Source organism: Chaetomium tenue (assembly GCF_020726465.1).
Source record: "Chaetomium tenue strain MPI-SDFR-AT-0079 chromosome Unknown F5144scaffold_6, whole genome shotgun sequence".
NCBI lineage: Eukaryota > Fungi > Ascomycota > Sordariomycetes > Sordariales > Chaetomiaceae > Chaetomium > Chaetomium tenue.
Window position 1 is genome coordinate 2,704,158 of NW_027117334.1, and position 25,528 is coordinate 2,729,685.

Consider the following 25,528-nt stretch of genomic DNA (forward strand, 5'->3'; position numbering starts at 1 on the left):
TCTGATCTTGCTTTCAAGGATAGAATGGATGTTGCATCAACCGGCGCCGTGCTCTGTCTGTCCCATTGGTTTTGGGGAAATTTGATATGGTTTAGTGTGTGTTTGTGCGTAGGTCTACAAGGCGTTCTGTCAGAAGGTGAACAGCAGAGCTGTTGATCGTACTGGTCGAGATTACGAAGGATCTACGGTCACTGGCTTCCAGCTCAGGATCAAGAAATAAGCATTGCCCGGCGGATGGCGGAGTTACTGAGCTTGGCGCGACCCCGCCGAATGCGAGGAATCCGATCGGGTTGCCGGGCCCGGCCCCACAACGGCTGGACACGCTGAAATTTGGGACTCCAATCAGATGCCATTCAGGGGTTCACGCCAGAAAGCTTAGCTGCGTGACAGGGCTGTGCCGCGTGTCCGGGCACACTGAAGGATCAAATTGGGGAATAAGATTCGTGGAGGGAGCCCGTCGTGAGGAGCCAAGTCATGAATGCCAACGGCTACGCGGCAGGGTTGTTGCAGAGACTCCATTAAGACGGGGTATAACTATGGCTGAGAGCCCCCCGCCATCTTGCCTAAGGGGTTGTCTTCATCAAGCCAAGAAATACCATTCATCATTTCCATACATCTATCCCGAAAGCCACGCTTCATCCTACCAAGTATCCGGCAGCCATGTATCTGGCTTACAAGTATGCAAAGAAGCGGTATAGGGCGCGTCAGGAGGGAAAGCTAGCAGAGCAACCGGCCTCGCACACAACCCCATCCGCTCCAAATGGGACGCAATCGGATGATACAAGAGGCCTGACGGCTTCATCCGACGACCCTGGCATCCCCGCTCCCTACGATCCATCTCCACTGGCTGCAACGCCAGGCCAAACCAGCCCAGATGATGCAAAACCCAAAGAAACACCTGAAGAGCTGGCCGAGAAGAAACGCCGGCGCAAATACCGGCTCAGGATCATCCTCGGCTTGTTCCTCCCTTTCACTCTCCAAGCCCTCGACACAACCATCATCGCATCGGCGCTCAAATTCATCGCCGTCGATTTCAGTCAGTCCCCCCGTTTACTCCCAGACCCCAATCCCCCCCATCCCCCACATCCCCCAACAACCAAAACCAACTAACCCCCTCCCCCCCCCCTCAAAACAGACGAGATCAAACAACTCAACTGGATCATCACGGCCTTCAACCTGACCTCGGCCGCCTTCCTGCCCATCTTCGCCCAACTCGCCGACGTCTTCGGGCGGCACGCCACCCTGCAAACCGCCCTGGTCATCATCACCATCGGCTCCGCCCTCTGCACCGCCGCGCCCACCTCCGCCTTCCCCCTCCTCCTCTTCGGCCGCGCTCTGCAAGGCGTCGGCGCCGCGGGGATTAATATCTGCGTGCGCACGATCCTGGCGGATAAGGTCTCGCTGGGGGAGTATGCCAAGAATTGGACGACGTTTGCGTTGGTGTCGGGGGTGAGTTTTGGGTTGGGTCCCGTGGCGGGGGGGTATTTGACGGGGATTAGTTGGCGGTGGTGTTTTGCGATTAATTTGCCCGTGGCGGTGGTGGGGATTGGGTTGGTGTTGGTGTTGTTGAGGGGGCGGTTGATTGGGGCGTTGGCGATTGAGGATGTGACGGGGCGGGGGTGGGGGGTGGAGGAGGATGGGTATCGCGGGAGGAGGAGGGATCCGGGCACGCCGCTGGGGCGGTTTTTGGCGAGGTTGGCGACGGTGGATTTTGGGGGGCAGTTGTTGTTTTTGTGGGGGCTGGGGTTGTTGGTGTTGGGGTTTACGTGGGCGGGGAGTACGTATGCCTGGGACTCGGCCGCCGTGGTGGTGACGCTGGTGGTTGGGGGCGTGTTGACGGTTGCGTGGTTGGTGTATGAGTGGGCCATGGTGCCGGGGAGGGTGATGTCAAGGTTCTTCCCGATGCAGACGGCTATGATGCCGTGGCAGTTGCTGATGCAGAAGGATGTTGGGTTGATGATGGGTATCAACTTCGCCAACGGTGCCGCCATGTTCGCCATCATGTACTACATGGACCTGTACTTTACGCTGGTTTTGGGGCATGGCGCTAGCGAAGCTGGTATCGCGCTCCTCTATTTTCTACCCGGTTTGGGAGGTATGTTGAATCCCTATCCCCTGACTGACAGATCCGTACTGATCTTTACGAAGCCGGCGTCTATACCACCATGTTTTTCATCAACGTTTGGCCACGACAAACCGTCCCCGTCTTGTTTCTCGGGACTATCAGCTCTGCTGTCGGCATCACGGTGGTAGCCTGGGCCTGCTACATCGACTACGTCAACCTGATCTACGGCATGATGGCCCTGACGGGCTTTGGTGTTGGGTTGACGACCAACCCAGGTACGCTCCATGCCCTCGCTTACTTCCCGGGAATGACGGCGCCCATCACCTGCCTGGCATCGTTCGCGAATCCGTTCGGCGGCACGATCACCATCACCATCATGTCAACCGTGTTCAACAACCGCAGCGGAGTCAACCACGAAGACCCCAGGTCTGGAATCTACTGGGCATTCATCGCTGTGATCCCGATTGTGTGGCTGTCGGTGATCATCACGACCTTCTTGGGTAACGTGTGGCTTGGAAAGGAGGGGACTCACCAAGTTGTGCATGGTTTCTGGTTCTGGAACTTGCTCAGGGGTAAACAGTTGGAGAGGGTAACAATGGCGAGGATGGAAGACTCGGGACCTGCTGGTGGGAATGGAGATATCGGTATGAAAGCTGTTCCTCAGCACACCGCGGAGCAGCAACGAGGCGCAGCGGACGACGGGGTGAGATACCAATCGGCTTGATGGTGAGGGCATTCTGTTGAGAACTTGGACGGATGATGGTAGAAATTTCACAGGGCGTAACTATATAGAGCTATAGAAATTAATTCGAATGATGCACCCACCGCTTCCAACTAAACCGAGCAACACATGCCCCCGTCGCCATATCCAGGCATAGGTCAGGGTTTGTACCAAAAGCGAAATGCCAATCCTGCCCAGTCACCACCTAAGCATGTAGTTTGCATCCAACACATGGGGCAGGAGCCTGCGAACTCCCATACACGTCCTCCCTCGGCTTCCCAGAAACGTTCAAGAACCCCACCGCCCCCTTATCCAACCGGAAAATGGCGTGGTCCACCAGAGTATACGTCCCAGGCACCACCATCTTCATGTCGACCACAGTCGCCCCTCCCGGAGGCACGGTAACTGTCGACACGAAGCGACCCGGCGGGCTCAACACATCACCATCCCTGTAAACACTATGAAAGTTGCTCCCAATGACATGAAACGAGCTCGTCAGATTCGGGCCCGCGTTCCCAAAAAACACCCGCACCGTCTCACCAGTATGCGCCTTCAGGGGCTTATCCCTTGTCAGGGCCGACTCGCTCCCATTAAAAACAACAATACTCGGCTCCTCGGCCAGCCCATTCGGGTACGAGAACTCGACCGTCTTGGACGGGCGGCCGTCGTCCATGACCTCGGGCGGCTCGTGGTAGAACTCGCTCTGCATGACGTAGAACTCGCGGTCCACGGGCGGCAGGTCCCCCTCGGCCGGCTGCACGTAGATCAGCCCGTACATGCCGTTGGCGATGTGCACGGGCACGGGGGCCGCCGCGCAGTGGTACAGGTACAGGCCTGGCGTGAGGAGCTTGAAGCGCGCGGACTTGGTTTCGTTCTCTTCGGTGGTGGTTAGGGCCGCGCCGCCCCCGGGGCCCGTGAAGGCGTGGCTGTCGATGTTGTGCGGGTTGCCTGTGATGTCCTTGTTGGTGAACTCCAGGTCGACCACGTCGCCGACGCGTGCGCGGATGAATGGGCCGGGGACTGTGTCGTTGAATGTCCATTGTTCGTATTTGTATTGGCTTGTGAGTTGGGCCAGCTTGGTGGAGGTGGTTAATGGGACTTGAAGGAGGACAGGGTAGTCCCGAGTGATGGCTGGTGGGACATAGGGCGCTTGTGTAAGTATGGCCTGCTCCCTGGGGAGGCTGTCGACCTCAATCGAATCTTCAGCAAGGGTCTCGTAGAACTGCATTCGCGCATCCAACTTTCCGTCTTGACTTTCGAGCAAGGGGGAGGCAAACACCTGCATTTGCATGAGCCACCAAGCTACCCTAGGGCGGAAAAGGAGAACTCACCGACTTCTCCGCGAGTTTAGGCTGTCTTTCCCCGGGAGATTTGTACGATGACGAGTCCATCCGAGCTGGCCGCTGGCGATACATGAACAGCACACCGAGTGTAGTGGCGGATGCAACCACGATTGATACCCACCGTCCCTGGCTCGAGTGCTTGGGCCCTGTGTGCGAGGACAGGAAACGGCGGCTATCCAGTCTACTCCATCTTATTTGTGATGGAGTAAAGCATCTTGTCGAGAGACAAATGGCGCTTCCTCGTGCGGCTTGTTGTCTAGCAGCCGAAGCCAGTCTGGTGGAGATGATGAGGGGCACACAAGGCGACATTGTGAGCCGCCCTTGGTAAACAACAGGCGAGCGACAAGGTATCAAGAAACAGAACTTTAGTGATGGGGTGGCAGCTCAAGGTGGGCGTTGGATGACTTGAGCTTTTATGAAGCTCGATGGAAAGCAGAGACGGCAAAACAAAATGAGAAGCGAGCGTAACGTACTAGGACCACGATAGTACGTCGGATTAATATGGGATCTTTGTTGCCATACATGTATCCACTATCGTCTGAAGTCAGTCGCGGAGAGTCGGGGATATATCGGTGATCCCAGCCGGGAGGGAGCAATGACGTCCCTTCATCGCACAACTGTCGCATAACTTCAAAGGAGTGCCACACAAGCTTTCTGCGGTGTCACCACCCAACAAGTAGCCATCGGTCAGCCGGTCGGTCTGAGTATACAATGGGAAGTTGATCACCTCCTTCCGGCCAGCCCCACATTCCTCCATTGTTTTGTGCCGGACGCGGTACGTTTTGTCGGTAGTTACCCTTTCCTTTCATGTCCGTCAACTGAGCTGCGAGGAGGGCCTGGGCTTTTGGGGAGCATCGGAGTATGCTCGGGGTGTTGACACGAGGTATGTGTGCAGCAGGACGTCGCGTGTTTTGGGGCTGATTCAAGTTGTTTGTAGCCTGTACTTACCTAGTAACAAAACAACAAGCGCTCTATCTATACCGTGACGGCAAAACTGTTACAAATGGTGCTATCCTCCTAGATATAGTTGGAATATTGTGGTATCTGTTGCCGTGCCTGCCTTCTCGGAAAGTTTTCTCTCTTTGTTGTCCATTCAGTTCATTAACCCTCTTGACGATGCATCCCTGGCCCTGGGTTCTATTATTAATAAGGGAGTTGTCGGACAGCAAAGCGAATACACCCTAAAACTTCACAGTGGGTTCAATTGTCGTAGCTGGTGCAGGATAACAACCTTGAGCTTGTTTTACTTTGCATGGGATAGAAATTGATGAGCGGCGAAGTCTTCTGGTACCATTTCGCGTTCTAGGACACCTCCAGTCGGCGCCAGGCATCACCCTCGGGGCCTCAGCCTCACAAACTCCAAGTTATTACCTAATGAGTGGGTATAAGCTCCCCGCCTCCTCCATTCAATGGCTTGACGAACTAGTCAGTCGTACAACAGCTACACCCGCGGAGGCGTGCAGTTTTGGTTGTGCCGCGGAGTTGCTCCCTTTGCTTTGACACGGGAACTAGACGGGATCTGCTCCCACATAATTACGGCCACGCAATGCTACGCGAATGGTTACAAGATCTCCGGCCGACGTTGCTTAGGTTACGGGGAAAGTACTACAAGTGAAATTAAGAAGTAGGGCCATGGACAGTGTCCACTTTGCTATTAAAACGAATTTGCATGCAGGCATTTGAGGCCAGACTGAACAAGTCCGTGGACACTTGTCTTCTCCTATTTCAACAACACGTTTGCAGAAAAAAGCATCTCCGTTTTTACACCTGGGGGCACATGGTCGATCTTTGCCCCTTGGGCCTTTTTGGTGCTGTTTTGGGGAATGTGGCTGTTTATTGACCATGAATGTGACCACTGGCAGGGGGCTGAGCGACTGGTGTGGTAGGTGCAAAAGGCAAGGCGAGCGAAGGAGTGGTGGAAAGGAGGGAATGACATTGTCCAAAAAGAGATAGGTTTCCATTGACGAGCCGTTGATTGGTGGGTGCCAGCTGAAGCTCCCAACAGCAGTGGGATCGTGACTCTCTCGTCCTCTCATCGCCCTCCATCTTGTCTGCGTGTGCCACCATATACGGCGTGGCTGCCGTGGAAGCAGCCACTACAGCAGCCGTGTCTCAACCGGTGTAAAAACCTCACACCGCGGGCAAGGAGGTTGGACGCCGCACTTTTCTCGGCATTGGGTTCAGGCGTGATGTGGTGCAAAGGGTCGGCGGCACGCTTGCGGCACGATGCAGAGCCCGAGTCCTTCGCTCGGTCGGCAGCTACCCATCTGGGAATGTCCCGGGATTGGGTGGAGAGAGCTTTGTCGTAGGGATGCAACATTGATGAAAATTATCTCCTATGTGTTTCCATTCGCGCTGCGAGGTATTTTCAACACAGGACCGCCTGGCCCTAATGGATGTGACGAGGGATTTTTGAGGCATGTTCGAACCTAAGAGGTGAAGATCATCGGTACCAACCACGTCCAGGTTGTTCATTCCAGGTGAAAGTGGGTAAGAGTTCAATACCGGCTTGCTTTACATGGAGCATGTTGTTTACCTCAACCTCCGGTGTTGTAAACAATTGAGGCCAATACAAGGGCCGTCGGAGGGAAGTATGGGGGTTAATATCAAACTCGACCAGAATTTGGCAGAGAAGTGAAGTTGATGGTTTTGAGCTTAGGAACAGTGGCATTGCCCAACGATAAACACAGGCTGTGGGCTGACTTTTAAACCTACCTACCTAGGGTTGGAATACAATATTAATTGGCAAGGTGAGTAAAGCGGAGTAAAACCGAACGAAAGGAAGCGGAAGTATCATCGCGTAAACCAAGGGCTAAAGAGGCTGGGAGGGAATTGCGATTCGGGTCTACTACGGACCGGTATTCACTCCTCTGAAGGGGTTTGAACACCCAGAGCCGGGACTCGAACGGGGGTTGAGATGTATGTACATGCAGGGGCAGATCGTCCTTCCAACAGCCGATATAAGGAATTTGGGAGGGTTGCGGTTTCGCGGCATCGACGAGAGTGAAGGGCGTACCATACGCCCGTGATACCGAGGCGATGGCGGAAACCGCAGTTCTGGTATGTTGAGGCTAACAGTGTCGATGTTACGGGGCCTGACCACAGATCCTGTTGGCTCCATGTTATCCATCATCGAGCTGGGCTGCTGGGCGGCTAAGCAGGGCCACACCATCTACTCCAACCCGGATGGTGCCCGCCCTGTGCGACCTTGAGGAGGCACGCTTTGGGGGCAAGCTGTACGCGAACACGCCATGTTGGGCCTACACCGCGCCTACGAAATCCTGCTTCGCATCGAGTGGGGCCGGAAGATGGATATTTGGGCCCTAGGTTTAGCAGTAACTTGAGGGAGGCCTCGTTCGTTTCTATTCAACTAGATGCTAACCCGTAGTGCGGTCTACGCTGGTTGAGGGCATCAACAATAAAAAGGTGGGCATTGAAAGTCAGCGAGACCCTATACAGTCCGCATGATCAGACTCCCTAGACCACGTTCACAAGAAATTCCGGACGTGGAAAATGGAGGGAGAAGACTTGAGCATTGGGGAAGTTCTCCTACTAATCATAGTGTCATGCTGCAAGATATGAAGAAACATTCTCATCAAGTGTTCGCCATGGCGATCCAACCTCAAGGGCCATGTGACGTCACCCATTTTATGGCTTGACATCTGGTCTATAAAATCTGGGCATCGCCACAAAGCCAACGGCCCTGTATTTCCAAAACGCCAAGTGGCCCTAAGTTCTTAACTTTCCTTGCAAATCTGATCGATAACATCAAACTCACGCCGTTTTCTGTTACTGCAGTAGCATCACCAAAATGCCTTCGGAACTCAAGGACAAGAACGGGCAAGCCATCCGCGAAGGCGACCATGTTTTTGCCCGCTCACGGGGCGGTAGACACGAAGGTGATGTCGAAAAGATTGTTATATCCAAGGAGGAAGCTGAGAAGGAGGGAGTGAAGCATCCCCCTAAGGTACTTGCCAGTCCTTCACCTTGTTTACCTCGTCAAAACTGCAATGCAAGTTCGGTGAACTGAAACTGGGCCTTGCATCAGGTCCTTTTTACAGACCAGCATGGCCATAGTGTGCAGCACAATCCTGGAGCTTTACAACATGGAGAGTACAAAACGTGAATTTGAATTCTAGAGGGGGAAGGGGGCGAGATTGGGCCAGGGGAGGAGGTGTTGGCTGTTAATCAAACGAAGTAAAAAGCTGCGAAAAGCAATTAAAGGGTGACTAGTCTAGTGGTCAGGACGTTTCGTTGTGGTTGATTCCACATGCAAAACCGAAGAAACCCCGGTTCGATTCCGGGGTCGCCCACTGCTTTTTCTGATATATTATTTTTAGCAAATCCTCGTCCTTACATGTGGGATTTTTGGGGATTGAGGGGTAACCTTGTTGGAACACCGGTGATAAATATCATATATTTGCTTGTAGACCTTCATACTCGCCTGTATCAAGATACCAAGGTCGTTTGTAAAGTTGCATTTTACTTTTGTTATTTTATCTTCGGGGCGAAATTCGGCCGGATCCCGGTCGCGGGCAAGCTTGGGGAGAGAGAGGAGACCTTGAAACCTACAGGCCCATCACATGGAAGAACTGAACTGAACCCAGCAGCTTACTCAGGCACTCGGCCCGGCCATAACGAACGACGCCGGAATTTCTTGTATCGCCGCTCCGTATCCGAGAATAGGTCTCGCTAAGAATACATGGTCAAAGGGTCACGTCACATTACCGGATTTTGGGGTCTGGGTGCACGAATAACCGATCGTCGGCTAGCACTAATAATCCTGTGATGGGAAAGCTCGGAGTCAACAGTCCACAGTACATGCTGTGCAGACTGCAGTGTGACTTGCCGAGCTTCTCTTTTGGGCCAGAATAACAGGCTGAATGGGCATCGAGCCACCCAACGGCTAACGGTTAGAGCCGTCATTACGGCCCACTTACCAAGAAGAAGAGGTTGGGAAACAGCAGTGGGAAAGATGCTCCAAAAACGGGGAATGGCGGCTTCTCCATGTTCTTTTCCCCGCACAACCCCATTCTTCCCCGGTTCCCCAACCTGTGCGGAGAAATTCTATGGGTGGAAAAATATGTGTGGATAAGAAGGCAAGGGGGCGTTAACCTCAATCTTGGCAGAGGGGAACCAAGGTTGAGATTTAGGATAAATTGAGGTGTGGAAATCAACCACTTGGCGACAGGGGCGATGCGACTCTCGATTCCAGCGTCCCGGGAGCATTAATACAATGGGGGACGATCCCTCAGAGGGTCGGTCAGCATGGTACGGGTACGCCAGCATCACGTCTTGACGCCGCCCTCAACTTCACAACCATGCGGAGCTTACTGCTGCTCGTGGCCATCGGCTTCGCTGCCGCAGAAGACGGCCTTAGTGGCTGGTTGCGGTATGCCCGGATCAAGGGAGCCAATGGCTACCACAACAAACTCCCATCCGCCATCGTCACCCTGAACGCAACCGAGGGATCCCCGGTTTACACAGCAGGCCAGGAACTCTCTGATGGTATCAGCGGCATCTTCGGCAAGGACTTGGACTTTGCTACAACGAACACCCGCAAGCCCCCTCGGGACACCACAGCTACCGTTGGAACCGTTTCCGCATACATCGACAGCAACCCTGGCGCTGCAGACCGCCTTCCGGAGCTAGTCGACGATGGCTTCTACCTCAGCGTCTCCAAGGGGAACGTCCTGATTCTCGGTCAGAACGAGCGCGGTGCCCTCTATGGCGCCTTCCACTACCTCTCCCTGCTCGCCCAGGGCAACGCCTCGGACTTCACCCTGACCTCCAACCCCGAGGCGCCGATCCGCTGGGTGAACCAATGGGACAACATGCAAGACGGTGGCACCCACGGCAGTGTCGAGCGAGGCTATGGTGGTGACTCCATCTTCTTTTGGGATGGCAAGATCCGCGATGACCTGACCCGGGCTGGTCAGTACGCCCGCCTGCTCGCCTCCATTGGCCTCAATGCTGTGGTTGTCAACAATGTCAACGCGGACGCAAAGACCTTGACGCCTGAGAACATGGACGGCCTGGGGAGGATTGCGGATGCGTTCCGGCCGTATGGCGTTCAGCTGGCCGTGTCGCTCAACTTCGCCGCCCCTGACACCTTGGGCGGCCTCGGCACCTTCGACCCCCTGGACGAGACTGTTGCCAAGTGGTGGAAGGATCTCACGGACGAGCTCTACAAGAGAGTCCCCGACATGGCCGGCTATCTCGTCAAGGCCAACTCGGAGGGACAGCCGGGCCCCATGACGTACAACAGGACCCTGGCTGACGGCGCCAACATGTTCGCCCACGCTCTCAAGCCCCATGGCGGAATCATTCTGTTCCGTGCTTTTGTTTACGACCACAGGACGCTCAACCAAACCCTCGACTGGAAGGCTGACCGCGCCAACGCTGCCGGTGACTACTTCCACGACCTTGATGATAAGTTTGAGGACAACGTCGTCATCCAGATCAAGTACGGCCCCATCGACTTCCAGGTCCGCGAGCCCGTCTCCCCGCTCTTCTCTCACTTGGTCAAGACCCCCTCGGCCATCGAGCTGCAGATCAGCCAGGAGTACCTCGGCCAGCAGGCACACTTGGTGTACCTCGCCCCGATGTGGAAGGAGATCCTCGACTTTGACTTCCGCGTGGATGGCAAGCCCTCGCGCACCTCCGACATCCTCAACGGAAAGCGCTTCAACCGCAAGCTCGGCGGCTACGCGGGTGTCGTCAACGTCGGCACCAACACGACCTGGCTGGGCAGTCATCTCGCCATGTCCAACCTCTACGCCTACGGCCGCCTCGCCTGGGACTCGTCGGCCACCTCCGAGGGTATGCTTGAGGAGTGGATCAAGATGACCTTCAGCGACGACAAGAAGGTCATCGACGTCATCACCAAGCTGTCGATGCAGTCGTGGCCCGCGTACGAGGACTACACTGGCAACCTGGGCATCCAGACGCTGACCGATATCCTCCTGGGCCACTACGGCCCTAACCCCGCTTCGCAGGATGGCAACCCCTGGGGTCAGTGGACACGCGCGGACGGCGACACCATTGGCATGGACCGCACGGTGTGGAACGGCACGGGCTTCGCGGGGCAATACCCGCCCGAGATCGCGGCCATGTACGAGAAGGTGGAGACCACACCGGACAACCTGCTCCTGTGGTTCCACCACGTGCCCTACACCCAAGTACTCAAGTCGGGCAAGACGGTGATCCAGCACTTCTACGACGCTCACTACGCAGGTAGCGCCGTGGCGCAGACTTTCCCTCAGCTCTGGGAGACGCTGCGGGGCCGGCCGGGCATTGACGACGAGCGCTTCGACCACGTCATGTACCGGCTCGTGTACCAGGCGGGCCACTCGCTGGTGTGGCGCGACAGCATCAACACCTTCTACGCCAACAAGTCGGGCATCGCCGACACCAAGGGCCGCGTCGGCAACCACCCCTACCGCATCGAGGCTGAGGCCATGAAGCTGGTCGGGTACGAGCCCTACACCGTGTCGCCCTTCGAGGCCGCCAGCGGCGCCCGCTGCATCGTCACCAAGGACAACTCGACCCGCGCCACCGCCAGCGTCAAGCTGGAGGACGTCAAGACCGGCAAGTACGACGTCGCCGTCAACTACTACGACATGGCCCTCGGCAACTCCACCTGGGAGCTGTACGTCGGCTGCGACAGGATCGGCAAGTGGAAGGGCGACCAGGAGTACATCCTCGGACGTGCCCCCTCGCCGTACATTGATGGCCAGACCGCCTCGCGTATTACTTTCAAGGGGGTTCACATCAAGAAGGGGAATACCCTCAAGATTGTCGGCCAGCCGGATGGGCTTGAACCCGCGCCGCTGGATTATGTCTCCATTTTGCCTGAGGGGACCGTGGACTAATTGTATGTGGAATGCTTGACGGTGTTTGAATGGATACAGACACACAAGCTTCTATTAATGACATCAAATGTAATTTAATCAACGACTGAAGCATCATTGTAACCATCCCCAGCCTAGATGAAGGGCCACCATGATCATGTGTTCTGTGGTAGTAATCAAGGACTTGCAACTCCTCGTCGAAGCGTCATCATCCATCCCGTCATCGGATTAGCGCCGCGAGGCCCGCCACCACGCACCGATCATCGATGATTGATGTGGGCCCCCATATTAGCAGCAATTATAAACGACAGGGGTTGTCATCCAATCTTCTTTTTAAAATCGTGACATTTTTCTTTTCCCCAAGCTTCGCTCCTAGTTTCCTGCTGTTCGGAAACGCTGTGCTTCTCCGGTTTGCCACCAAAACTTCCCGTAACGTGCGGGAGCCGCTAGATCTCAAGATGGTCTCGGAGAGCATTGTTCGCTATGGCTTCACATACGAATACGGCCGATTTTATGCCAAGGGCCGGGTTGAATGTGTTAGCAGCTCACGTTTGGAGTCCATGTTCTTACCCCGGTTGACTCAGGAAGCAAGTTCGCTGCTCCGAACCAACTGCCGCGCGTTCGTTCGGGGTCAACTGCAACATTATGGTGTCGACTACGATGAAAGAGAGATTTCTGGCAATGGAGCTTTGTTGTTAAAAAAGATGCTGCTTGCAGGAAAGGTGAGAGTCGTCACCCGTTACCGTCCGTCTCTCCAGCTGGAATCTCCGATTGCTGACATGCATTACATAGTGTGACGAAGTGCCCGACTACATCGAGGAGCTGAAGTCCGAGATGCACGCGGAGTGGCTGGCAAGACAATCCGATGAGTTTCTCTCAGGCCATCCCGGTTGGGTCATCGAGAAATACTTCGTCGACCGCTCAGGCGAGCCGGCCACGACAAGGACAACCAGGGTCGTCGGCATCCCGTATCCACTTTCCAGCAACCGCCTCCCGGGGCAGCTCCGTCAAGCCGCCCAACAGCTTTGCGGCCTGCACCATGCTACGGGATTTGGAACAACACAGACCATCTACCTGGGCTGGAACCGAGGCGCCGTGGAGGAAGCGGCGACGCATCACGCCGCTGAAGAATCGCGGGCCAACCAAGCTAAGGCGGACGTACGAGAAAGAGAGCGGGCCTTCAGCCACGACAAATACCTCGCCTCAATCAGGAACCCCTACGACTCTGGTGCCGTTGTGCCCTCTCCCGTTGGCCAGTACATGATAGATTGCCCCGAAATCGAGGCAAATTATTCCGATGATGTCAGAAACTTTGACTTGACACTGGAGATCCATGAGACCTCGAGGCTCGGTGTCTACCAAGCCACTTTCAACTTCGGGGTCATCGAGGGGATGATGATGCTGTGCCATGACGAAGGCGTGTTAGAGGAATTTTGTTCAGAAAACGACCATGAGGGGTATGACACGGACTTGGAATGCGAGGACGAGGACAAAGATAGCGACATCGAGGACGAATCTTCCGATGACGAAACAGCCGTGGGCTCCAAACGAAAAGCCACCAGCACAAAGCCTGGCGTCCATCCCCCCAAGAAGCTGAAGATGGGCCCCGGTAGCAAGCCTAAGAAGTACTTCGTGCGCTTTAAGTCTAGAGAGACCGGCACCGGGCAGATCAACTCTGATGCCGAAAAAGGGACAATTACATTCGGCGCCCCGGATCTCTCAGCTTTCACCGGGAAGGTCGACATGGGTTCCATCGGTAGTGGGGTGATCTTCAAGGCACGAAAGGTCTCTGCCTGTGCACCGGAGTTGCGTGATTCATGGAGTTGTTATTCCGAGGCTGCGTATGAGTACGCCCGTGTCAGTCGTTGGCGTTGAAACTGAAGGGAATGTGTGGGTTGTTGGGGGTAATCCGGGCTGGGTAGTTCGTCAACCCGAGCTGCTTGAGAACGGACACAGCAGGAAACGGTTTTTCTTAGTCCTTGGAATATGGGCAAGGGCTTTTTAATGGGCTGTGTGCGGGTATCTTCTTGCGTTTCATTAAGGGACTGGATTGGAGTGTGAATAATATCCCACCAGACTAATTTCCCGGTCTTACATGAAGATTACCCGTCCTTCTTGAGCAACGCGCGGTACAACCTGTGAATCTGAATCCTGGCGTGGCAGAAAATTAAGAAAGTAAGCTTAGCAGTCGTCCAATTCTCGAAGTTATCTAGTAGTTCGAGCACGCACAACCACTCGCTCCTGGACCCGGGTTCCAACGTGGTTGGGCCCCTGTCCGGGTTACAGGGGGAAGCTGACGAGACGGCTTAATATCCCTTGGCAAGGTCATCTTATCCAAGTTCTTCCGACTCCAGCCCGAACTCCCGACGATTAAACGAAGTATACACGCGACCACGCCGCAGCGGAGCAACTAAATGGCGCTATCTTTGCAAACTCTCCGCGCGATATCTGACTGTGGTACCCGGTGTTCAGCTTTAAAAAGGCTGTGCTCGTACGAACTATTCGATGGGTTCGGCATATAAGAATCGCCCCGACACCCACTCAGGGGCTCGCGCGAGTCGCCAAACTAGAATCTAACTCCACCAAAAAGATCCCAGACACACCACCCCTTCCTTTACTCTTCATCCTTCAACCCTTTCAGTTCCAGTCCCCAACTACCAACCACCACCACCACCCTTAACAACATGATATCCCCCACCACCACCGCCATCCCCCCCACCCACCTCGCCTTCCGCCGCAGCCCCGGCCCAGGAACCGAACAAACCCCCCTCCCCCTGCAACTCACCACCGAACCCACCCTCCCCGCCTCCGGCCGTCTCGGCCCGCACGACGTGCTCGTCCGCGTCCGCGCCGTGTCCCTCAACTACCGCGACGCGCTCATGCTGCGCGGCACCTACCCCGGCGGTGCCGTCCTGCCCGGCGGCGTTGTGGCGTCGGACTGCGCTGGGGAGGTGGTTGCTGTGGGGGGTGGGGTGACGCGGTTTGCGGTGGGGGAGAGGGTGGTGCCGACGTTCGTGACGGGGGGTGCTTTGGAGGAGGGCGGGGTGGCGTTGACGTTGGGTGGGGAGGTAGATGGGGTGTTGAGGGAGTTTGTGGTGTTGGGGGAGGAGGGGTTGGTGAGGTTGCCGGGGCATTTGTCGTGGGAGGAGGTGAGTACCTAGTTGGGGTGTTTGTGGGGTGAGAGGGGGGCGTGGTTTTGCTGATATACAATGTGTGTGTAGGGTGCGACACTGGGCTGCGCTGCGGTCACGGCTTGGAAGGCGGTTGGTGCCCCGGACTCGCTGGACAAGAATAAGTCTGTCTTGATCCAAGGTAAGTCATGGATATGATCCGCGCCCGCGATAAGGCTACAAATTTGTCTAACGGGGCCGACGTAGGAACCGGCGGCGTGAGCATGTTCGCCCTCTTGATTGCGCTTGCGGGCGGGCTGAAGCCCATCATCACGTCGTCGTCAGACGGGAAGCTCGCGGGCCTGATTACAAAGCTTGGCGCACCCGGCCTCGTTAGCTACAACTATCGCACCAACCCGGACCAAGTGGCCGAGGTGCAGCGGCTGACGGGAGGCAAGGGTGTTGACTACGTGGTCAACAATAACGGGCCGCCGGGCATCCCCGCAGATATCGACTCGCTAGTACCTTCGCACGGCGTCATTTCCATCGTGGGTTTTCTAGGGGGCAGATCGGCCAACTGGAATCCAGGGAAGCTACTGGCATTGATTGCAAAGACGGCCCGTCTGCAGTACGTCCTTGTTCATGTTTTTCTAATCCTTCGTCTGGCTGATGTGCTGATACGGTGGGTTCCTCACACAGGGGCATCGCCGCCGGTTCAAAACTTGATTTCGAGGCACTGAACAAATTTCTCGACGAGAAGCAGGTCCGCCTGTATCCTTTGGTCGACGACAAGGTCTTTAATTTCGAAGACTCACAGGCGGCTCTTGACTACCTGTGGTCCGGCAAACACGTGGGCAAGGTGGTTATCAGAGTTTGATAGGTCTGATGAGCTGTGTGGATTTGCGGAATACATCTGTAAGGGAGAGCTGCTTGAGGAATAATACGTACCTAGGTACCTACCTACCCAACACAGGCAGAACTGGTTGTTATTTACCCTACATGATTTCTGCCACGCCTCACAGAGTCTCTCGCCCACCTTTACTTCCCCTTCGTCCCGCCCGTTCTCTTCTTGTTCTGTCCCCGTGAGAGCCTAATATTTCGTTCGCGTTACGACTATGACTTCAACTGCGTGTTGTACGGCAATAATCCAATAACCTACTGATATTCTCATCTGGTTCCATGGTTAACTATACGGCATGGACAATAGGAACCTAATGACTTCGTTGTCTATCACATCCTACAGGATTACATTGGTAACATTGAACCAATGGAATACCACCACTCACCAAAAAGTTCTGCACACAATTTGCTTGCTACTGACCAAAGGTCGGCAACACCTTGACCTTCTCTCACAGTTGGGGAATCTTGTCTCGTTAGCTCAGCTAGCTCACACAACGATGCTGTGCCTACGAATTACTATACGGGGTATCTGCTAGTGCATCAGCGTCGAGAGGCACATTCACCGCCCCGTCACAGCAACGTCATAATCATAATACTTGAAATCCTATAATTCAGAATGATTGGTACGCAACAGTTGCAGTTCCGTTATGTGTTGGGGTTACATATGGTACATGTACAATCACAGAATCAAAAAGAGGCTTAGGTTTGTGTCGTGGTGTTTCAGTTATTGCTGGGCATCATATGCGATCTTCTTATTTAGGTGCTAAGGTAACCATCGTTATGCTCTCCACCCCCCAAATGACAGATGGGAATTTAGAATGGTCAAGCGTATGGTGATCCCCATCAATGTCCTTACGGAGAGGCTGAACCACGAGCTACCAAGTCCCAGGTCGCGCTCCCAACTATACATCAAGGCCATGACATGCCACGACATGCGGAAGGTCTCGTACATCTGACAATAGGAAAGAAATTCTTCGCCGCTTACAAGATCGCCCAGATCCCCAGGGGCATCGTTTGGCTCTATTTGCCGGGCCATATCGCGGGATTTCATGTCCGCCCACCTCCTTTGTTTCAAGAAGGTCTGTCGTGCAGTAACGTTAAACGCGCCGAAGAACACGCATGATGGGAGTAAAATATAATAGGCTAGCTCAAACCGAGTCAACTCACCGCCCAAAGGTACAATATTTGCCCCCACTGGCAGAGTAAACACTATGAGGCGGTCAAGATGCACGAGCCCAAGGAGGCGGCGGCCAACAATGTAGTGGACCAACTCACTCATGGACCAAGCCCCAGCTGAGAACAAGGATGGGCAAGAGACCATGATTATTAGCGAGAACAACCGAAAAGCGACAGTGTACAGCCATGGAGGGCCACCCAATACAAGCCTGCAAAACAGGATGAGAACGAGTCGAACAACCCTTTCATCTTGTGCGAGCCAATCCCACATGCCCTTGACATGTTGTAGAATGCGGACATCCCACGCCGACTCTTCATCAACTGCACCAGGGTTGCGATCAGCCAAGCTTGGGGAGTCCCATTCGGCTAGCGCTAGCACAGCTGATTGAACAATGCCCCCCTGAATCGTAGCCGCTATGGCGGAGCCCATACGGACGGGGATCCATGGGATGGCAATTATAGTCCGCCACAGCCCTCTCACAGGAGCAAGATCGCCTTCATCCAAACGCTCACGGCGCGCCCGGGTTTGAGGCACGTAGCCATCAACGAAGGTCTCCGCAAATTGGGTGAGACCCCCCGCGACTACCAGAAACGCCGCTTCACCTAGAACATACTTGAGGATCCCGCTGGGAATCTTCTTGATGTTTGAAATGATGCTTTTGAAGGTGCTTGAATAAGAAATCAAGCAGAATACGATTAACTAAGCATTGGTTATTATTATTATTATTCATACTCCGCTATGCCCTAGGGCGTGCCAAAGGTAGGCCAAGTGTGGGGATGAAGCAATCTATCAGGGATAGGAGGCTTAATATTGGCACCATGCTGTCCACCGTGAGCTTCATGCTGCGCCTCTTCATCGTGGCAATCCTTGAGTGGGTGAACATCTTTGCAAATCCCTTCAAGTGGGTTTGGTGAGGAGTGGAAATTTTTGTTAGAGAGAAAGCTTTTGCCTTTTTTATGGCTGGTCTTGGTTGATCTATTACCATATACCCCTGTTTCCGGCTTTTGTCTGTTCACACTATCCAAGTTGTTTCCTGTAACATTTAAAGTGTACAATCTTTGTGGCAGTTCTTTCTTCGACATTGTATGATTGATGCCCCCGCCGAGCCGTCTTCTTCAGGCGGACGTACCTACTCAGACATTTTCGAAGCACTTGGAAGCTCACTCACGACTTGTTCAGCACGGATATCACCGTCCATGTAAAGTCTAAGGAGATTGTGTGATGATGATGTAATGCATGGCTGCCCGCAGCACTCTATGATTTCCCCACGTCTCATACTATGGAAGCTCCGTACAAGCTGGCGATGTGACCGGGAACAAAGAACTCCATTCCTCATTCCCCATCCCTATCTAGCTCTCTCCAAATCCCATCGTCCTGCTGGCCGTTCCCTTTCTGCGCCATAGCGCAATCCAGGCCGACCCAACTTAGCAAACAATACAACCACAACTCTTTCCCCGTTTAACCGGAGTAGGCGGGCGGGGATTAGCCTGGTACGCAACGTTGGGTGGCGAAGCCGGACGGCCGGGAGCAGGGCGCGGCGGGGGGTATGTGACGGGGGTTGGCGGTCGGGAACCCTGCAAGCCAAACGCGAGGGCGGGCTGGCCTAGTATCTCTCCAACATACACGCCGCCGACATGTTTCCCGAGCTTCGTAGCCAGGCTCTTTGCTGTTCTCCCTAGCTCCGTGGCCATGAGCGGTCCCTTGTGGGCGTCCGAAGCAAAGAGCCATGTGCCCGGTTCCCAGCCCTCGGATGCCTGGTATTGTCTGATGAGGTCCTTTGTGTTCCGGTTGTCGATGTTTTGGATGACGAGGAGGTTGATGTTGGTCGCCCTGACTCCGGATATGGCCAGGCTGTTGGCAATCAAGTGTTTCACTTTAAGATACTTTTTATCGCCCGCACGCGCATTCTTGAGGTTGTCCAAAATGAGAACTTCGTGGGCCTTCGAAATTGTGATTCTGGCTCGAAGATAGTCTTCGCCCTCAAGATAGAGCGAAGCAAATTCGGCAGGAGAGTGGGTTTTGCCATAAACTGTAGCCATCAGGGACTTGTATTTTGATTTCTGTGTGTAGGAGGATTCGGATGGAACAAAAGGGAGGCCAGGTAAGGTGGTGAAGGACCTATTGGGAGCGTTGGTGGCGTCAACCTGGAGAAAACGTTGGAAAGACATTTTGGTGTCGGTTGTCCGTTTTAATTGCTGGATGTGGGACTGGGAACTGCCTCCTGGGCTAGCGGTCGCGATCAAAGAGTAGGTGTTGTCAAAGATGAGAGTGTGTTGTGGAGTGATGAGGGAAATCCGAGAATTGTATCTCGGATATTGCGAGGCTCTTATACCCCATCCCCGAGCTCCCAGCTATGGTCTTAATGTTGATACCTGATCATCCCCATCCAACTCAATGACGAGTCTCAACTTCCTCTCAACCTCGTAACCTGTTACCATTTCCATTTCCACGCCGCGGTCGGACACCCAGGTTGGCAAACGCAAAGTGGGTTCTATCAGCTGGATTCTATTTTGAAAGGCAACAACCGGCAGAAGATGTTACGGGAAAGGTCGGAGCCAAGTCTAAACAGGGACCCTACGTTGAGTGTTAACGAGGTGCCGAATAAGATGGCCATGCGATGCCAATGCTATTGAAACCGTGGTTTCAACACAAAGAATGTGTAAGGTTAACTCCACTGCCCCACCATCACGAATCCACAGTTGCCGTATATTCAAGTCCTTGTGCCGTGAGATATGGAATACTGGAAACCCGAATGGGAATGCGAGGTGTGGAATCAAACCCCGACCAAATGGCGAAGTGGCGCGGCATCGGATTACATTACGAGTTTGCGTATACATCAGTCGGAGGAAATATACTGCGCGTATGTTTAAATGCCTTGCCACAGTAAACAGTACTCAATATTGCCACAGGAAGTTTTCAACTCTGGCGCGGATCAATTACCTACATGTACCTGTCACCTGCCCTCACACCTGGCACGTGCCATATCATAAGCAACCCTAATTTAGCACATATGCAGTGGCTTCTCGGAGTGCAAAGGCAGGGGAACATTGTGTCCTATACGGGGCCAATCTGAAGCCCGGAAGACTCAGTGAAAGCTGTATCGTTGGGTTGTCAGGAAGGCCCACCTCAACTTACTTACTTTACCTACCCCAGAGGCAAGCCAGGGGCGCGGGATTCATAATTTCCATCGGGTCGGGCGATGCTCGATGACATCGGAGATATATATGGCCCCGATAGCCAAGCATTTTGCCCTCATTCTCGTGCTAGTGGCACCCATTTCACCGCGCTCTATTCAGTGAAAGTCCCCATCTGTCAATGTCCCATTACCAACGCATGGGGAATGTGACCTTAGCCTCATGCTCTTCGGCTGCATGATGCTTATCAATCTATTTGGTAGGAGTCCCTTATGAGCCACCTTCCGTGTTGGGTAGCAATAAAGCTGCAGCTGAGCCGTGTCTACTAGTCCGAGGCTGTCCAAAGGCCGCCCCATGCTGCATGTCAACCCCCGCACCATGGCTTGGGGAAGCAGTTCACATCCCTACATGCGCCATGTTCCGTCAGCAGCACAGACAATTCAGCTGCTGGTAATATACGGGCTTCTCTTGGTTTCTTGGGGAAGCTCCGGACCCAAAGACAGCGGTCCATGGTGAGAGGACCGCAGCGCAGTGCAGCATTCTTTCGTACGGTAACATCTGTAATGCATTCTAAGGTTCAACCGAGTTGGCACACCATCCCTTTCCTTGTCCGCACCCCGCGTCGGAGACGCACGTAAGCCAGACAAGTAACATCAAGGTTCCGCCGCATATGGGGATAAAAGGGGGCTACACTCTAGAGTGGCGAGCACTAGAAGCGTACTTGTAGTAAAATAAATCCAATTCCAAACATCGCCATGGGGGCTCTTCGGCTCTCTCTAGGGGTATTATTACTGCCGGCAGTATCGGCTTCGGGCAAACCATTCCCTTTTGAGACTGTGCAGCTAACTGAAGCTGATGCTCGGCGTTTCCCGGCGATCAGTTTTGGCAACAGAGAGATAACACCGCCCCGGGCTAGCACCACTCCCGGTTGCCGTGCATGGCCTGGGAGTCACGACTGGCCTAGCGATCTGGAGTGGAAGCAGTTGAACAGCTCTCTTGGCGGTGCTCTGCTCCGACCTTTCCCTGCAGCATCCGCTTGTTACCAAGGAGACTATTATAATGAGACCACGTGTCGGTGGCTGGTGGATCAGTCCAGGAGAACGCATTTCTGGATCGAGGAACCGCTCTCAACTCTCACACAATGGCCCCAAGGAAGCACATGCCCTTTAGTTCTGGATGCCGAAGGCATCTGTACTCGAGGGGGGTTTCCGGAGTATCTGGTCAACGCCACAACAGTGAAGCACATACAAGCGGCGGTCAACTTTGCCAGGAACAAAAATGTCCGTCTGGTCATTAAGTGAGTAGTCTGCCCTCTTTTGTCCCCGACCCGGTATTTAACGTAACAACAGGAATACTGGGCATGACTTCGGCGGTCGGTCCATGGGAGCAGGATCGTTAAGCATCTGGGTGCACAACTTGAAGGACTTCGAATTCATCCCTGAGTACACCGTGGGCCCCTATTCCGGCATGGCAGTTCGCGTCGGGGCTGGAGTAGAGAGTTGGGAGAATTTCAACCACATGGCAGCACACAACATCTCGGTCGTTTCCCCTGGCGGAGGCACCGTCGGCGCAGTGGGAGGCTGGATTTCCGTCGCCGGTCACGGGTCCTTGACCTCGAAGTACGGCCTAGGAGCGGATCAAGTGTTATCAATCAACATTGTGACACCCGATGGAAAATTCCTGACCGTGGACCCCAACAAGAACAAGGATCTATGGTGGGCGCTCAGGGGAGGTGGACCGAGTAAGTCCTGGCCCAACAAAAAGGTGGGATCAGAAATGCACTAACACAAATAGGCACCTTTGGCGTCATCACCTCGGTCATCCTCAAAGCCTACCCCCCCACCAGCATGACAAGCGTCAGCCTCACCTTTGCCGTCAATCCCTCCCTCAACAACACCACTCCACCCACAGACCCAAACGCCCTCACGGATCTCACCTCCTTCTGGGGCGGCGTCTCCCTCGCCTACCGCTACTGCACCCACGTCATCGCCGCAGGCGGCTACTGCTTCAGCTACATCTACCCGCAGGGCAACTCCTCCTTCCGCTTCACCTCATCCCAGCTCATCCCCAACATCACCGCGCCCGCCTACCGCGCCCTCTTGCAGCCCCTCTACACCGAGCTCTCCACGCACCACAACATCCCCGTCGCCCTCCCCACCACCATCGCCTCCTCCCTCTACGCCGGCAACGGCCAGCGCACCGGGTCCGGCGACTTCCCTATCAACACGCGCTACCGCTCGCGCCTGTTCCCCGCCCACATTTGGCAGAACGACACCGCATGGGACTCCGTATTCGCCGCGGTCCGCGCGGGCGTCGAAGAGGGCGGCTACGACTTCCACGGCATCGGGTACTCGCCCACGACGGAGATCGCGGGCTGGCCGGGCGCCGACAGCGCGGTCAACCCGGCGTGGCGGGAGACGGCGCTGCACGCCATCTTCATGGAGGTGGTGCCCGTGGGGCTGAGCGCGGCGCAGGCGCGGGCGGCGGATGCGAGGGTGCAGGCGTATGTGGCGCGGTGGCAGGCGCTGATGCCCGGGGTGGGGGCGTACATGAATGAGGGGGATCCGGCGGAGCCGGAGTGGCAGGCAAGGTTTTATGGGGAGAAGTATGCGCGGCTGTTGGAGGTCAAGAGGCGGTGGGATCCGTGGGGGGTGTTTTGGGCGAGTACTACCGTGGGGAGTGAGGAGTGGGAGGTGGTCACGGAGGATGGGTATCCGATGGGGCAGAATGGAAGGCTGTGCCGGGTTGGGAAGGGGAGGTAAGCTCAGATGGGGCGGGGGTTGTTGAGTTGGGCCAACTCAAAGAGTGGTCTTTTGCATCATGACACCTCCTTCACAAGTGCCACCACAACACCTACTGGGCGTTTTCACGGCCAGATGGCCTCACCTTGAAGCTCGAAGCCAGAAACAAACAATGATTTTCGCTCTCAGATGCTATGCTATGCCTATTCCCAACGCCTGACATAATGAAATGCTGGTCATAACCCGTTCATACCCCGGGCTGCCAATCTAACCCCCCCCTCCCATTACCCAACATCCCTCCCTGTCATTGACGCCCCAAATCCCCCAAATCCCCCAAATCCGGGCTCAAAAACTCCCTCAACGCCTCCTCCACCGGCGTCAACGGCTGCATCCCATCCCCTCCCGGGCTCCCCCCCATATTCGGCGACGCCACCTGGCCCATCCCCAACCCCGCATTTCCCCCGGGCCCAGTCGGCACGGGGTTCGCAAACGCCGTCTCCAGCCTCGGCCGCACCATCATCGCATTCGGATCCATCGGGCGCGGGTACACAATCCCAATCCCATGCTGCTGGCCCGTGTACGGCGGGTACGTGCCCATCACCCGCGCCGACGGCATGCCCTGCATCGTCGTTGGCTGGCCCGGCCCCGGGTGCATGCCCTGCGGCGCGAAGGGGTGGGGTGTGGGCTGGCGCAGCCCGTAGACGTTCTGGATCTGGGGCATGCCGCCCGGGTGCATGGGGCCCATGGCCATGCGCGGGTGCATGCCGTTCATGGGTGGTGAGGCGTGCATGCCCATGGGGGGTGGGGGGGCGCATAGGTCCTCGATGATGGGGCCGTTGGCGAAGTTGGCTGCCCAGTTGGTGTTGGGGGACATGGAGGTCTGCATGGGGGAGTGGCCGACGCCGGGTGGGGGGCTGCCGTATGCGGAGGGGTGCATGGACATGGCTTGGCCGGGCATCATGCCTTGGAGTTGGGCTTGTTGGGGGATGGCGCCATATTGTTGTTGTTGTTGCTGTTGGTAGGGGTTGACGGAGTAGACCGGGTTGGGGACATAGCGGGAACGGTTCATGGCTTGGTTATTGGTGATGTCTGTATGGTGTTTGTTTACCTCGGATACCTCCTTGGGATTATCGGATCTGCTAGGATCGTCGTTTAGAGACGATAAGAGGCAAAGCGTGAGAGAAGTGATTGACAGTTTGCGAGGAGGATGGGTACGTACAAGCCTTATAGTCATCCGGGTCGTGTCAGAGCGGCAAAACACGGCTTGCTCGGGACCGCAGTTCCAAACAAGGGGATCTTAGGTCCCATGTGGAGGCCCATATGTTGTTGTCTGTTATTGTTTCGGGCGAGGCCATTCCCCCGGGTGGGACTTGGGCGCAACCTGGGGTAGCCAAGGAGGGGAGGCTTAGGGAGGCTTGTTGTTGGGAAATACGTTGGCGGCTTTCGATTACGGCCGGATAACGAGGAGTCTTGGAGCCTTTTGCGTTTGAAACCTCTCGTTTGCCTGTTTCAGAAACCGGTCGGGGCTAGACCGGATGACGGCCGGGGCCGGGCCCGGCCGACTCCACTTTTCTACGGCACAGAACGGAGTTGGGACCCACTCCTCCGAAGCCCTCCGGTGATCAAAAGGGGTAACAAGGAAGCTGAGTGGTTTGGACCCCAAATTTTTGGCGAGTAATCAAGGTTTCTCAGCGACTTATTGACATATGCCTTATGTGCCCTTTTGTCATTAGGGGAAGCTTCTGGCCCGACGCATCTGGGATCTGAGCCAGGTCCTTTTCCATTTGGGGACCCGTATTCACCATGTCTCCTAACAAACCGAGGCAGAGCCCAGGCCATTGTTTCAGGCCCATCGATCTTTCTGATCTGTGACAAGGACTGAACTCTTGATGTCCCAAAAGTTATCGCTGCCTTTATCGACGTGGGACCCTTGAGGGTCATTGCTGGAGTTTCACCTTTCTTTATCGGCTCCCATCTATCAAAACTCTTTTCACCGCCCCAAGATTCAACACCGTGGCACCCCAACACACCCACCCCTTTGCGAAGTTTCCATTTCTCCCACTAGCAATCCCAACCACCCGTCATGTGGCTCCAGCGTGCACTTCTCCGGTTATCCATTCGGACCAGGCTCAGGAAACAAAAGTTCCGAGAGATCAAGTGGGTCGACGACGGTGAGGTGCGTCCAGTCACCCGCGGCAAAGCAAAGCAGTTTGGGCGGCCCGAAGATATCTCGCCCAGGGCGATTCCCAAAGGAAACGCCCCTTACCGCATGATGTCGAACCTCTCCTACTCGTCCCAGGCGCCCCTGGCTCCCCACACCATCGATGAAGTAATAAGATCTTAGTCGCTGGGGCAGGAGATGGGCGGCATTTTGGGAACAGTGAAGGGATTGGGCAAGGGTTATGACATTGCATCTTGGGTTGTCTTTTCACCAACGGCGTTATACCAAGCAGGGATTGGAGTTTGATGTATTACTTACGAACT

General features: G+C 55.1%; 8 protein-coding genes and 1 non-coding gene across 9 annotated transcripts; 6 read left to right on the top strand and 3 right to left on the bottom strand.

The window, feature by feature from the left end:
- Nucleotides 1–660: 660 nt before the first annotated feature.
- On the top strand, nucleotides 661–2,789 carry F5144DRAFT_595580 (major facilitator superfamily domain-containing protein; the record flags this gene model as incomplete). The annotated part of the gene is made up of 3 exons (XM_066790708.1): nucleotides 661–1,036; nucleotides 1,136–2,095; nucleotides 2,149–2,789. The coding sequence occupies 3 exons, from the start codon at nucleotides 661–663 to the stop codon at nucleotides 2,787–2,789; spliced, it is 1,977 nt and encodes a 658-aa protein (XP_066640135.1).
- A 101-nt stretch (nucleotides 2,790–2,890) lies between these two features.
- F5144DRAFT_518454 (Cupredoxin) lies at nucleotides 2,891–4,815 on the bottom strand. The gene is made up of 2 exons (XM_066786665.1): nucleotides 4,118–4,815; nucleotides 2,891–4,065 (listed from the first exon to the last, which is right to left on the bottom strand). The coding sequence occupies exons 1-2, from the start codon at nucleotides 4,436–4,438 to the stop codon at nucleotides 2,992–2,994; spliced, it is 1,395 nt and encodes a 464-aa protein (XP_066640136.1). The 5' UTR covers nucleotides 4,439–4,815; the 3' UTR covers nucleotides 2,891–2,991.
- Nucleotides 4,816–7,940: 3,125 nt separating this feature from the next.
- F5144DRAFT_595582 (glycoside hydrolase superfamily) lies at nucleotides 7,941–12,003 on the top strand (the record flags this gene model as incomplete). Its single annotated transcript, XM_066790709.1, has 7 exons — nucleotides 7,941–8,096; nucleotides 8,368–8,369; nucleotides 8,842–8,914; nucleotides 9,047–9,081; nucleotides 9,387–11,784; nucleotides 11,815–11,895; nucleotides 11,926–12,003. 7 exons carry the CDS (start codon nucleotides 7,941–7,943, stop codon nucleotides 12,001–12,003), a joined length of 2,823 nt encoding a protein of 940 aa, XP_066640137.1.
- F5144DRAFT_t152 lies at nucleotides 8,353–8,442 on the top strand. The gene has a single exon. It is a non-coding gene; the product is annotated as a tRNA-His (tRNA).
- A 117-nt stretch (nucleotides 12,004–12,120) lies between the features above and the next one.
- On the top strand, nucleotides 12,121–13,857 carry F5144DRAFT_623373 (uncharacterized protein; the record flags this gene model as incomplete). Its single annotated transcript, XM_066792144.1, has 3 exons — nucleotides 12,121–12,141; nucleotides 12,453–12,704; nucleotides 12,775–13,857. 3 exons carry the CDS (start codon nucleotides 12,121–12,123, stop codon nucleotides 13,855–13,857), a joined length of 1,356 nt encoding a protein of 451 aa, XP_066640138.1.
- A 439-nt stretch (nucleotides 13,858–14,296) lies between these two features.
- Nucleotides 14,297–16,088, top strand: F5144DRAFT_539540 (chaperonin 10-like protein). Its single transcript, XM_066787122.1, has 4 exons — nucleotides 14,297–15,131; nucleotides 15,204–15,294; nucleotides 15,360–15,720; nucleotides 15,792–16,088. Exons 1-4 carry the CDS (start codon nucleotides 14,667–14,669, stop codon nucleotides 15,967–15,969), a joined length of 1,095 nt encoding a protein of 364 aa, XP_066640139.1. The 5' UTR covers nucleotides 14,297–14,666; the 3' UTR covers nucleotides 15,970–16,088.
- A 2,505-nt stretch (nucleotides 16,089–18,593) lies between these two features.
- On the bottom strand, nucleotides 18,594–19,337 carry F5144DRAFT_496097 (uncharacterized protein; the record flags this gene model as incomplete). Its single annotated transcript, XM_066786136.1, has 1 exon — nucleotides 18,594–19,337. One exon carries the CDS (start codon nucleotides 19,335–19,337, stop codon nucleotides 18,594–18,596), a length of 744 nt encoding a protein of 247 aa, XP_066640140.1.
- Nucleotides 19,338–21,058: 1,721 nt separating this feature from the next.
- Nucleotides 21,059–23,065, top strand: F5144DRAFT_497998 (uncharacterized protein; the record flags this gene model as incomplete). The annotated part of the gene is made up of 3 exons (XM_066786243.1): nucleotides 21,059–21,600; nucleotides 21,653–22,044; nucleotides 22,098–23,065. 3 exons carry the CDS (start codon nucleotides 21,059–21,061, stop codon nucleotides 23,063–23,065), a joined length of 1,902 nt encoding a protein of 633 aa, XP_066640141.1.
- Nucleotides 23,066–23,348: 283 nt separating this feature from the next.
- Nucleotides 23,349–24,883, bottom strand: F5144DRAFT_595587 (uncharacterized protein; the record flags this gene model as incomplete). The annotated part of the gene is made up of 2 exons (XM_066790710.1): nucleotides 23,349–24,133; nucleotides 24,847–24,883. 2 exons carry the CDS (start codon nucleotides 24,881–24,883, stop codon nucleotides 23,349–23,351), a joined length of 822 nt encoding a protein of 273 aa, XP_066640142.1.
- Nucleotides 24,884–25,528: the final 645 nt, after the last annotated feature.